The sequence below is a fragment of the Engraulis encrasicolus genome, chromosome 16 (genome assembly GCF_034702125.1).
Source record: "Engraulis encrasicolus isolate BLACKSEA-1 chromosome 16, IST_EnEncr_1.0, whole genome shotgun sequence".
In the NCBI taxonomy this organism is placed as follows: Eukaryota; Metazoa; Chordata; class Actinopteri; order Clupeiformes; family Engraulidae; genus Engraulis; species Engraulis encrasicolus.
This window is the reverse complement of record NC_085872.1, coordinates 27,052,644-27,065,703: the sequence shown is the minus strand read 5'-3', so window position 1 is coordinate 27,065,703 and position 13,060 is coordinate 27,052,644. Positions and strand designations below refer to the sequence as shown.

Genomic DNA, 13,060 nt, shown 5'->3' with positions numbered 1-13,060 from the left:
AACATCCACACAGTTGTCTTTGAGTTAAAGATATTTTATACAAGAGGAACAGAGCTAACAAAACATGTTTCCTTCGATGTACACAGATAATCTCAGCAATGCCTCAGCTTTCTGGAAGGGAAATGGAGGTGATTGTGCGCTGTACGAAAATGCTTCACAACAGAAGGGATTATCTAAGGAGGAGAGCAAAGGTGCAGTTTTCACATTGCAGTTTTCACATTAAAATCACAATAATAACATCAGTATTAGAAGCAACAACCACAAATGATTAACAAAAAAATGCAACTAAGTAAAGGAGAAAGCAGTAAGTCGGTTTTGGCCTACCGTATTTAGGCAAAATGTGCTTGTCCTTTTTTGCAATTCCATGATTATTATCTAACGGTTATATCTTCTTGTGTTCCAGGATATGTCGATGGAAAGAAGTCATTCATCAGCTAACAGTGGACATAATATGTGTCAGAATTATATGTAAGAAGAAAGACAAAAAGAAAGGGAAAAAACACTTAATGTGCAGTGGTGAATTATGTATTAAGGTGTGTGTATATTTTAAATGATATTAGGCTATGTAAAAAAGTTGTAGTGCAAATACAAATACTGAATTTGTATAAACAAAATGATAGTGGGTTGTTTATTTATTTATTATAATTTGTTTATTATATTTATTTATTTTTGGAGGGGGGGTACAAGACAGAACAGAATGCATAGTGCACATCCTCCGCATAGTGCGTCCACACATCCACATGTATAAATGTCCTCGAGGAGGTCGCACTTGCAGTCTCTTGGCTTTGGCCCTTGGGCATGGTGGACTCCCAATTGAGTGTGTCGTAAGACCTTTTTTTTACTACAACATAGAAACACTCATGACATCACCCAACAAACCAACCAGTGTTTTCAGGGCCTAATTCTGCATGTGAAGAAATAATGGTAAAATCAAACAATAATAGGCTACATGACATGAAAATAAAGTTGAGACTTAAAAAAAAATAAAGCTTTCCCGTAAACAGGGGACACTGCGACATGTAGGCCTAGAACAATACAGTAAGTAATTGTTTCTTTCTAATCAGAAGGCCAGTGTGCTTCTACTCCAGGGAGAAGCAGCATGTAGTAGGCCAGGGTAAAAGGAAATGGTACATGCATCTTTGTGTTTTATGGATATTCATGATACACGATTTTGAGTTCCATGTGAATGTTAACCAACTAGATCCAGTTCTATGCTCTGACCTGACCTGAAACATGTCGAACCAGAGAAATTAGAATAGAGGTCGAACTCACATATTCCCATCATCATATTCCTTTTATGGTCCTCCTGTTGACCGGAAAAGGAAGTGGCGAGTTATTACGCATGCGTGTCTGAAGGAGGTCTGGCAATGTTTTGCAGTTAATTATATCAACAAGCGTGTTGAAATTGCTCGTTGTAGGAAAGTATGTCTGCGCCGATTGAGCTGTATAGACCGGCCAAGAGGAAATCAGAAGTGTGGGAATTCTTTGGGTATAGGAAAGATGCCACTGGACGGCTGGTTGAAGATCGCCATCCTATCTGCAAAACATGTGGAAGGAGAATCGCGGCAAAAGGAGGGAACACCACCAATTTAATGTCCCATCTGCGCGACAGACACCCAGAACTTTTTAGACGGATGAAGGTGGGCGACTATTTGGAAAGACAGTTAACAATTGTTGGTTATCCGGCCATTCTTTGAAAATAATATGCATGCTGTAGGCTACTGCTACTATGCAACATTCTGACATTTCAAAATGTATTTAAGCATGGAAATCAGAACACTAAAATGTAGGCTAATTAACATCGTCTGACATTAGAACCATAATTTCAGTCTCATGTCTGTGCCAGTAATGGACTTATTGATGAAATTCTCACAGAACACCAAGGGCTATTGAATTGTCGGACCTCTGGTGTGTTGAACCACTTAGAAGGGCTGTGGTAGAACTAGACCACAGCGAGTGTTCCTTTGTATTGTGCCATAGAGGAGATACCTTTGCACGTCGTTTACCCGGATGTTTATAACTAGCGGACACTTCAGACAGGATATCCAAGGGGCAAGTTGTTCACTTAAAAACCTTCCATGCGTAACGATGGCGGCAAATAACGGCGCCAGGAGGCAAACAAGAAAAACGTCCTTAGTTTGGGACCATTTCACACGTAGCAGGACTGAAAATATAGTGCAATGTGTGCACTGCAAAGCAGATATGGCTTTTCACAGCAGCACGACGGCCATGATCAAGCACCTCAAACGAAAGCATCAGAGAACATTGGAGGTAGTATTCCTATATAGTCTCCAAGGGCAGTGGTTTAATGATCCCGAGGGGAATGCATGAAATAATATCGAATTAAATATACATAGGGCTGGCTAAACATAATTGCACCCACCCAACTGCATGCATGTGCTGCTACAAGATCAAAACAAAATTCCAGCGCGCGCAGCAGCGGGGAAAATGGAATGTGGGCGTGCTGCACACTTAAACGTGGTGGGGAGAATGTCGCAATGGTGTTTTCTATGTGGCCAGCACCTCGTGAATATTCCTGGAAAAGATTACGATGGCCAGCATACATTTTAGAAATAAACTATGAAAAGAAAAAGGACAAAATTTAACATGTATGCCATTTAAATACACTGCAGAAAACTATGAAGAACACAGCTGGCCGCGGACCCGTCCTTGAAATGTCTTAAATTGTATTACTTTTCATTTGGTCAAATAAGGCCTTGAAAAGTCTTATTTTGTCTTAACATTTCAATCTAAATGCCTTACATGTGCTTAGGCAAATTTAGAGATGAACCGTCACCTAGACTATTTGTTGAACCGTGTGTGAATGGGGGTGGGGTAGCCACGCGTGGCGCGAGAACCTTCGCGCAACCATTGCTTGGACTTTACGAGCACCCGTCGTTGTTAGACTGGCGGAGTTGAATGTTCATAGGTCTGTGTATGTTAACTAACATCTGTTCGGAGAGATGGGAAAGTGCAGGTTTAGTCCGAAATGGCTGGAAGACCCGAAATATTCCTTGTGGCTCAGGGCTGTACCCACAGATACCCGCGTGGCCATCTGCGCGTTGTGCTGTAAAATTTTTAAGCTAAGCACGATGGGGAGGAAGGCGCTGGATTCCCATATGCTCAGCTCAAAACATGTTGCCTACGCGAAAGCTCAGCAGAGGCAGCTCAGAATGTTTTGCTCTGCTCAACCTAGCATCCAAGGTGTGTGCGGCTCTACGACTACTCCGGAGGCCGAGGTAATATGGGAGCTAGTTCAACCATTTTCTTGCTGGAAGATTAATCAAGATAATGTGTTGAGTTGCAGCATTTAGTCTAACCCAATGCTTAAAAATGAGTTGGTGGCAGCAACTACTATAATGACAAAAAGTCAGTCGTGGAAAAAACAAAACAAAACCAAAAAAACGAGCAACTCCACGCCCGTGTCTGTTTTTCGCCATGCGACAGCACAGGACTTTGTTCGAAGTAGGCTTACTTGTTTTCTGTTTATTCGCCGTTGTTGTGGCTGAGCCTTTGCTGCTTTTGAAACTGATTGTGCACATGCAAGGTTTATAATAGAATCCGTAAAACTATTATTGTGTTTGTAACTGCGTCTGCATGAAATAGGCCTATGAGAGAATTTTACGTCTGCCCATGGTAGGCCTACATTATTCTTACTTATTGTACTTACGCTTTGTCGCCACCTGCTGACGCACAATGTGCAGTGCATGGTACCAATCATCAAGGGACACAAGCAAAGATTCTCTATTGTAATGCATTTAGCTCGTCTCTGACACAACTTTTCAAACAGCCAGTTTTGGCTCAATTGGTGATTTGCACTCACCGGCCACTTCATTAGGAACACCTGTTACAAATGTTCATTGAGGCAAACTTCTGATCAGCCGATCACATGGGGGGCAACTCTGCATTTGTGCATGTAGACATGGTCGAGATGATCTTATGCAGTTCAAACCGGGTATCATAATGGGAAAGAAAGGCTATATAAATGACTTTGAACATGGCATGGCTATTGGTGATGAAAGGCTTGATTTGAATATTTCTGAAAAGACTGATCTACTGGGATATTTACACATTACCATTTCTAGGGTTTACAAACAATGGTGCGAAAAAGACAAAAAATGCCTTGTTGATGGCAGAGGTCTGAGGATAATGGCCAGACTGCTTGGAGCTGATACAAAGGCAACATTAAGTTAGATAACCACTCATTACAACCGAGGTTTGCATAAGAAAATCCCAGATTACACAGCACATCAAATCTTGAGGCAAATGGGCTACAGCAGCAGAAAACCACATTTGGTGCCACTCCTATCAGCTAAGACCAGGAAAATGAGGCAACAATTTGGCCAGGCTCACCATAAACGACGCTAGAAGATCGGAAAAATGTTTGCAGGATTGCAGTGTTTTTGTGTCAAAACCATTGCATTCTGTCTTTAACTATACTAGCAGTACAGTGAAACTGCAGTTTTTGCAATGCAGTTATTTTTTTATTATTATTTATTTATTCACAACTACACTGTGTTAGGAACAAATCAGACAAAATGAAAACTAAACCCAACCAAGCAAACAGACCAAAGCAGACAAGGACAAAGCATTTGATGTGTAATGTAATCATCTTTAATGCAATTAGGCATTGTCATTTTTAGGGGATGTTAACTAGTAGTGTAAAACATCCAATTGGATGTTAAGCTGTACTTTCTTGTATATGATCTTACAGGTTGGTCTTCATTTATTTAGAAAAGGGTATTAAAATGTCTTAATTTTCACTTGGTCGAACCTGTTGATACCCTGCATACATGTGTTGCCTGATTACCTCTGCCAAGGAGGTTATGCTTTCGTTCACGTCGGTCTGTTAAAGATTCTTCACCATTGCTGGCCTATAAATCTAGACGCCCCTAGTGACCACAAATTGAATTCCGGGAGAGGGCAAAACATTTCAGTTTCTACCTCCACAAAAAGAAGGCAGAAAGACAGGGTGCAACACATAGTCTAATGTTCTATCTAGCAGCTTCCTTGGTGGAGGTCTGCGCTCTCTGTGTGTGTCTAGTTTCAAATGATTGCGGTATGCTCATTCATGTCTGTGAGCACTGCAACGTGATGACAGGGTTGTGTGTATTTGGTGAGAATACAATCGGCTGTTACTATGACTAGTTACCAGTAGCTTATATTGATGAACAATAGTTGTGCTTTTACCAAATTGTGGAGTTGTGTTTTGCCTTAGACACGCTTGCCCCTTGCCCTCATGTTACCGTAGCCTGGGCGAAAGGCGACTGTTGACTCCATCAAACAATCTGGCGAAAGCTAAGAGGAGTTATCCTACTGCAGGAAATAACAATGTCCTCTTGTCATTTGTCACGTGTCTTTTCAGTGTAAACAGTATGAAAACCAGTGTCACAACCTGCAAGACCTGCAAGTCCCCCTGCAAGTCCCCCCGCAACCAAAACCAACGAAACCCGAACCTCCGGCCAAGCTCGTCCAGTTCAGGACCAAGATACTGGCCCTCATGGAGTCTCTGATGGTGAAAACCACCTCAGAAATTGTTTCCATATTTGACCACATCTACATGGACACAGAAAACGAGTTGATGAAAACAAGAAAACAAGTGGAAACCCTCACACAGAGATTGGAGGAACGGGAGCAGCCGTGTGCTCCAAATGCACATCAGGATCAGCATCGGCCCAGTGATCAAGTTGGGGAACAACAGGAGCCGTTGCATAATGCACTGGCCCACAGGCAACCTGCTCCAGAGAAAACTGAGGTATGTATACATGGGTCTACCGTTTGTAAACAATCCCTGGCTGCGCACTGTCCAACCTCTGATTGTTGAAAACTGCCGTTGGTCAAAAAATGAGCTCACACGGTTGGCTGTGTAGCATCTTGCCCCTCCTCACAACACAAATGTTTGTAAACGAGCACCTATGTGTACCAGAAAATGGTGTTTGACATTTTTCAATATACTTTCTACACACACCAGGTCAACAAAGACGCTTTTGCACACCTCTGTAGTTGGGCAGTTGCGTAGGATGTCATCCCAGTGGGCTTGTCATTCAAGTGTAAAGAAATCCCGCACACTGTCCATTCCACCAACAAACTTTAATACAACGTTTCGGTCATCCGACCTTCTTCAGGTAAAGTTACAAACACAATTCAAACCTGAACCTGAATTTGAATTGTGTTTGTAACTTTACCTGAAGAAGGTCGAATGACCGAAACATTGTATTAAAGTTTGTTGGTGGAATGGACAGTGTGCGGGATTTCTTTACACTACACACACCAGTTACCTGAGTCTTGACCGATGAAAGCAGTTCCACCAAGCTCCACCCATACCTCTAGGGCAGTGTTTCTCAACGGGGGTGCTACAGCCCCCCAGGGGGCGTTGGGGAGCTCTAGGGGGGGGCATTGAGAAGGATACAACTGAGTGGGGGTGGGGCTTAGTTACCATTGGGGGGCATAGTCTGTTTTGATTTTCAATACAAAGGGGGTCATTGGCAGGGTTATGAATGTCAAGGGGCTTTGGTAGGCTTATGATGAGGTCAAGGGGGCGTTTGTTCAAAAAAATGTTGAGAACCACTGCCCTTGGGAATCAACCCGAGGGGATGGACTAGGACTAAACACGTAGGATTGCAGCTGGAATTTTCATTTATGTGACGCGTAGCAGAGTAGTGTCTGTTTGATTCAGACAACAATGGCGCCTCATTAATATGGCAAGGAACGATGCATTGACACTTTTTCTGCTTTTTTTCTCCGAACTGTTTTCAAACTATTTCTGGCTCCCTTGAAGTCTTTCTAATGGGGTGCAATAGTTCAAAGAAACTCCCGCACACTGACCATTTCGCTGTTCTTTCTTTAATAAAGGACGTTTCGGTACTAGACCTTCATCCGGCCCGGATGAAGGTCTAGTACCGAAACGTCGTTTATTAAAGAAAGAACAGCGAAATGGTCAGTGTGCGGGAGTTTCTTTGAACTATTGCTGAGTAACCCATGGTGCCATCTCCGACGCACCTGCCAGCTGAGGTGTGCGAAAAAAAGCCGAAGTTCAACGTAATGGGGTGCAATGCCAGATGAGTGACTGGAACTGCATTAAATTGTTGAGTCACCATCTGTGGAAATGTGCCCCTTTTTATTTCATGTGCGAGAGAAAATGGTCTCTACTCTTTGTATAACTTTTACATGCAATTCATAATAATGCATTTATAATGCATTTATTTATCATTTGAATTCAATTCGATTTCACAGGCCATGGAACTATCCCTGGCGTGTACGATGGTGAAAGTAGAGAACCAAGTGAATATGGAGCCAGCAGTGCAGCCATATGGTAAGAATCATCACAACAATGCCAATACTCTCGTACTTCATGTAGTGTTTCCTGTGAATGAGTTGCGTTTCGAAGGAGACAAATGAACACTAATCTCTTGCACCTCGAAATATTTTAATATTAAATAAAAAAAAAAAATATATATATATATATATATTTAAATATTTCATTTGTTTTGTGTTTTGTTTTTTTCTTCCTGTGGGTCGCCAAAGAGTACCAGATAATGTTGAGCAGTGTGACAGACGAGCAGCAGGAGCTGCTGACTTCTCCAGTGAGGTCAGCAGAGGCTGCAGGGGACCGGCAGCCCCATCAGATGAACCTGCGGGCAAGAGCTGCCACTACCACAGCAGAACAGCACCATAGTGAATGGGAAGAAGAGGAGGACGAGGAGGAGGAGGAGGAGGAGGAGGAGATGGAGGACAGCATTGAGGATCCAGATTTCTGCCCCACTTCAGAGTCAGACCAGGCTGACCTGCCCCCGCTGCCTCAGCAGCATGGCCGACCTCCTGGTAGGGAGAACTTCACCCCCTTTTCACCCCCACAACAGATCACAAGCCCTGCTCAGGTCCTCCAAACTCAAGATGAACCACGTGCAAAATATAGAAAAATAAGGGTGCATCTTAAAGACTTTCCTACTTGGCAAATGTTTAAAATGCGTAAGTATCTTGTCTGAAGATCTTGTCTTACAGAGATAAGCAATGTGACAAAGACAAATAATGCCTTTTGGAGTAAGAACTTTCTTAGTTGGTAAAACATCTGTAAAACTTCATTATTGTAGGATGTGCGGATATTGACTTGCATGAGTCCTGAAATGACTAGGCTCCCTTTATGGCATATGATAACTCCCTTTTTTTTCTTTCTCCTGGCCAAAAAAAAGAATGCCTGGAGTCTTTGGGTGCGCCAAACAACCCCTCAGGCGTCCGCCCTTCTGTACAGTTTGATGACCTCCTCAACAGCATGAATGGAGGTCTCCTCGGTGATCAAGTCGAGTCGGCAGAAAAGCAACTGTCCCTCGTGCAGCAGCCTCCGCAGATGAACCTGCAGACAACAGCCTCTGCTGGTCCTGAAGAACTGAGCTCCAGTATGTCCTTGGAGCCGTCAGCCGCTGCAGTGCAGGATATTGAAGCCAGCGCTGTTCCGGAATCTGACCAGGCAGCATCTCCTGTTGCAAGGCGCCGTGGTCGCTCGGCAGGATGGACCCCATCACCGTCGTCGTCACCAAATCTTCCACTCAGGAGCTGCACAGCCACGTCAAGCACCCAGAGCGGAGCTGAGGACACTTCTGAGAAACTGGATACTAGCTTCGCAATTGTGGACGCAAGATCCTTGCAGCAGAAACCAGCTGACTCTGTCGCAGAGGAGACTCCAAATGATTTGCTGCCTGAAGGTGGGATTAAAGGGGGCTCGTCTGACATGAAATCTAAAGCTGATGAGCGGACAGATCTCCAGGGAGAGGATGATGTATCAAGAAGAAGTTTTGAACTGACGAGTGAGGAGATTCCCAGGAAAAGACGAAGAGTGATAGAAGCAGGTGAATTTAAAATTAGGACTATTGTCAATTTTTGGTTATTGCTTGTATTAAGTGTGTGTGTGAGGAGTACTTCTAGATTCTCATACAGCCTTCTTGTTTTATTTCAGAGTGTAAACATGATGTCAACGGTGCCCTACATCCTGTCGAAAAAATCATCAAGAAAAGAACTGCAGAAGATGTAAGTGAAAAAGTTTTTGCAGAATATTAGTGACTTGCTTACTAAATGAACATCCAGTGCAAAACTTTAGGTAACACTTTATTTTAGGGATACATCTATAAGCACTAATACATACAATGTTAAAGTGGTAGTTCGCTATTTTAGACATTAAGCCCTGTTTGTGTGACTTCTGGGGTGAAGTAGAGATGTTCTCATCACAATTTTGACATTTGGTGCTGAACGGAGCATTTGGGTATCCAAGACTGCAGCCCCCCACCTTTACATTGACTCCAATAGAGCACTCAAGCAATCTATTATAAAATGGCATTAAACTTTTGTTTGAGAAGACATGGAACTCACCGTGTGGTCAGTGGTAGACAGCGATAAATTGACCCGAAAATTGCAGCGAAATATGCCTTCTAACTGTTGTTTAGCATTTGGCGGACCTATTTTTCCCCAGACGCCGTTGAATAGCAGTAGACATCCAGCCAGTAGGTAGCGATAGTGTGTTGTTTATGTAGACATCAAGGAGCGAGGTAGAACGGCTATCTTTGAGCGGGACTGGCTACAAAAACTACAGCTTGCATACAAACCATAGATAGTAACGTAAACAAACGCACCCCCATTTCCGGTCGCGCGGAGTAATACTAGTCAAACCCATACAATCAATGAAGACGGACAATAATGAATATATCTTCTCTTAAAGCGTATTTCGCAGTGATTTTCGAGCCAACGTATCGCTACCCACCTCTGACCACTCGGTGAGTTTCATGTCTCTGCAAACGAAAGTTTAATGCCATTTTATGATCGATTGCTTGAGTGCTTCATTGGAGTCAATGTAAAGGTGGGGGGGCTGCAGTCTTGAATACCCAAATGCTCCGTTCAGCACCAAATGTCAAAATTGTGATGAGAACATCTCTACTTCACCCCAGAAGTCACACAAACAAGGCTTAATGTCTAAAATAGCGAACTACCACTTTAATGCCTGCATAAGTAACTTGTAAGGCATGTACTAAGCAAATGCTAAGGCCTACTAGGTCCTTACTAAGGTTAAGTTGGTAATAAATCCCTTATTGTGCATGAACAAGACATTTGCGAATACATGCCTAACAAATGTTTGATTTTGCTTTGTACATGCCTTACAAGTTACCTATACAGGCACATTGTATGTATTAGTGCTAATAGATGTATCCCTAAAATAAAGTGTTACCAAACTTTCATGTTTTATTTTTGCGCATGTCTCTACAGGGTGAAAAGGAGGTGCGAGTGAAATGGCTGCCCTGTTCCTCATGGTACGTATAGTATTGCGTGTGATGCATCTTCCATACAATTCATGCATACTATCTGTTGAAATGATGGGTAGTATAGCTGTGACAATGTGGTTTTTGCCCTGTAACGTAGGATTTTAAACAGTTTAAGCATGAGTGTTCTTTTCGTTATGGTGCAAGTTTAAATACTAAGAATGCCTGGAGTGTAAGAACATAAAAGTAATATAACGGTAATTATCACAGCTGTAATAATATTGTAACGAACCCAGAAATCACGATACACACAGCCAAGATACTGTATCGTAATGCAATAAGGCAGTATCGTGATGCACCCCTTTAAAGTTTTGTTACCTTTCAGTCTAGAAAACAGCCACATGATATGATGTGATGGTGCTTCAAATCATCATCATTACTGTTTTTAAAATGTTTATATATTTTATATTTAGGAGGCTTGTGTGACCTATTCTACTTAGACACTATCATAGTCTTCATAGATTTAAAAAATTATGGGGTGTATCGAGACGTAGGTCAAAAATACTGATGGGAACTGAATTGTGAGTTGAGTGTATCGTTACAGCCCTTGTAATTATGCATTTGTCATGACTCATGTTGCACTTGTTTTTCAGTGGTGCAAAATGGAGAAACTCCTGGGAGCCAGCATAGAGAAGTACATGAGTGACGCTCAGCTGACATCTGTGGTGCTATTCACTGATTCTGAATGTATTTTATGTTACAAGATTGCTGCTGACATTGTATGTTAAACAATTTACTATTTAGTAGATTTAGACAACTGGAACCTTTTATTTTTTATAATATAGAATGTACTTGATGATGTGATAGGAAAAAGGACCACAGTTCTCATTTATTACATGATTGTAGATTTTTCATATACAATCTTTGTCTAAACTGCCTCTTTAAAATGCTTTTACAAATACCTCTTTAGATGCCAAATTGATACACAGTGTGGCCAAAAAAGAACCGTCGCCATACAAATAATCGTCACACACACTAATATGTTGTTGTATCGCCTTTAGCGTTGCTTACGCCACAGAATCGGTGGTGTATTGTTTCAAGAAACTTCTACATTGTCTGTCTGGATTTATTCCCTTCCAGTGTTGTATTAAGTTTTAATCACAATCTTGTATTAATGGTAGAGCCTGAACGATGTGTAAAGTCTGGACTCTGTGGTGGCCAATCCATGTGTAAAAAGGATGTTTAATGCTCCCTGAACCATGCTTTCAAATTTCAGCCCAATAAGTCTTGTTATTGTCATGTTGGAATATTACAGTTCCATCAGGAAAGAAAAAAAGATTAGTGGAATTGTCTGTTCATTCACTAGGCCTATGCTGTCTGCTGTATTCCTTTGAACACATATTGTAGCTGAACCTAGTTATAATACCAAAAGTTGCTGATGCCCATGATTTTGATCCTTCTTAAACAGACTAAATCTCTTTAACATGACCCCCAGGATCTGTCTTCTGACATAGGTAGTTGTAAAAGAAATGAGAAGCAAGTCATTGCACCAGAGGGGTTTAGGGTGCTAAAGAGTAGGTAATGTTTTCAGTTGCTTTGGTTTGTCTGTCAGCAGGATTACTCAAGAAGTACGGACTGATTTGGATGAAATTTAGTGGAGTTGTTGGAAATGACTTAAGGAGCAAGTGATTACTGCTTGGAGATGGTCCGAATCCAGGATTTACCACTGTGGAATGGGGACAATTTTCACATTCTAGTTTCTAACTCCACAAAGACAAGACAGAAAGATGTATACATGTATAAAATACATTTAGGGTGTAGTAACATAGTCAAGTGGCCTATCAAACAGGAACAATAGGAAAAGTTTGGAGGGCTACAATGTTTTTGGTTGGTAGTCTGAAGGTGCTCTTTGGTCAAAAAATGGAAGCCAAAGAAACGAGGTATCCAAGGCACTCTTCCCAAAAAAGTTAAAATAGCTTTATTAAATGGCTAAATCATAGTAGAAAAGTTAAAAACGCCAACATGTTTCGGCCAAGGAGTGGCCTTCATCAGGGCAGAGTCTATTAAACAGCTTCCTTGGCGGAGGTCTGCACTCTCTGAGTGCATTTCTATTTACACATGCATTGGCCACCACACAGTCCAGAGCTCAACCTCATTAAAATCTTTGGGATGTGCTGGAAGACCAGGACTCCCTGGCAGAAGAGACTCCCAGTCTCAATGGGACAGTTCTAGATAAATGAAGGATACATGAAAAATAAAAAAGGCTTTCCACAGTGTTTATAGTGTACCATCAACAATTCAAGATCCCGATACAAGGCTAGATGGAAATACGTAATTCCAGTCCAGACATTGCAGACGTTTATTGAAGCAATTCATATTAGTGTGCAAACATTTTTTTGTGGTGATGACATTTTTGTGTGTGGCTAGGCTGTGTATTTGCCGACATCAAATTACCTCTTTATACTAATTTTTTATGTGCAAAGATCAGGCCTTTAGAATAGATTGTTTTAGTGCCTACATGTGCATAACCTTTGCGCTCTTTGTTTTTTTTTTCAAACAATGTCTTACACTGTTAAAACATGAACACACATGTAATAAAAAAGCTATGTTTTGTTATCAGACCAGGAATTTATTCTTTAATTTCAATCACAGTATGTTGATAATGGGACAAAATCAGGAACCATAGCAGTAGATATACTACTGCTACTACTAAATTGGGTAACACTTTACGTGACGTGTTACTGCATAACACATTCATAACAGCTGTTATAACGTCTACACGAAGCATTCATGATTGTTTCATAACATATTCATACCAA

At 41.6% G+C, this 13,060-nt stretch overlaps 1 protein-coding gene across 2 annotated transcripts; it reads left to right on the top strand.

Moving 5' to 3' along the window:
* The first annotated feature begins 469 nt into the window (after positions 1–469).
* zgc:66472 (uncharacterized protein LOC327494 homolog) lies at positions 470–12,862 on the top strand. Of its 2 annotated transcripts, none has more exons than XM_063219187.1 (8): positions 470–1,640; positions 5,366–5,755; positions 7,234–7,312; positions 7,525–7,821; positions 8,190–8,843; positions 8,951–9,021; positions 10,249–10,292; positions 10,895–12,862. In XM_063219187.1, the coding sequence occupies exons 1-8, from the start codon at positions 1,425–1,427 to the stop codon at positions 10,929–10,931; spliced, it is 1,788 nt and encodes a 595-aa protein (XP_063075257.1). In that variant the 5' UTR covers positions 470–1,424; the 3' UTR covers positions 10,932–12,862. The 2 variants fall into 2 exon arrangements, with proteins under 2 accessions (XP_063075257.1, XP_063075256.1); XM_063219186.1 differs by having other exon boundaries at positions 7,525–7,968.
* Positions 12,863–13,060: the final 198 nt, after the last annotated feature.

Excerpts from the sequence above, each read along its gene's own strand:
- zgc:66472 (XM_063219186.1), top strand. The coding sequence starts at position 1,425 with ATGTCTGCGCCGATTGAGCTGTATAGACCGGCCAAGAGGAAATCAGAA. Across the intron at positions 1,641-5,365 it reads AACTTTTTAGACGGATGAAG|TGTAAACAGTATGAAAACCA; the intron begins GTGGGCGACTAT and ends GTGTCTTTTCAG. Across the intron at positions 9,022-10,248 it reads AGAAAAGAACTGCAGAAGAT|GGTGAAAAGGAGGTGCGAGT; the intron begins GTAAGTGAAAAA and ends ATGTCTCTACAG.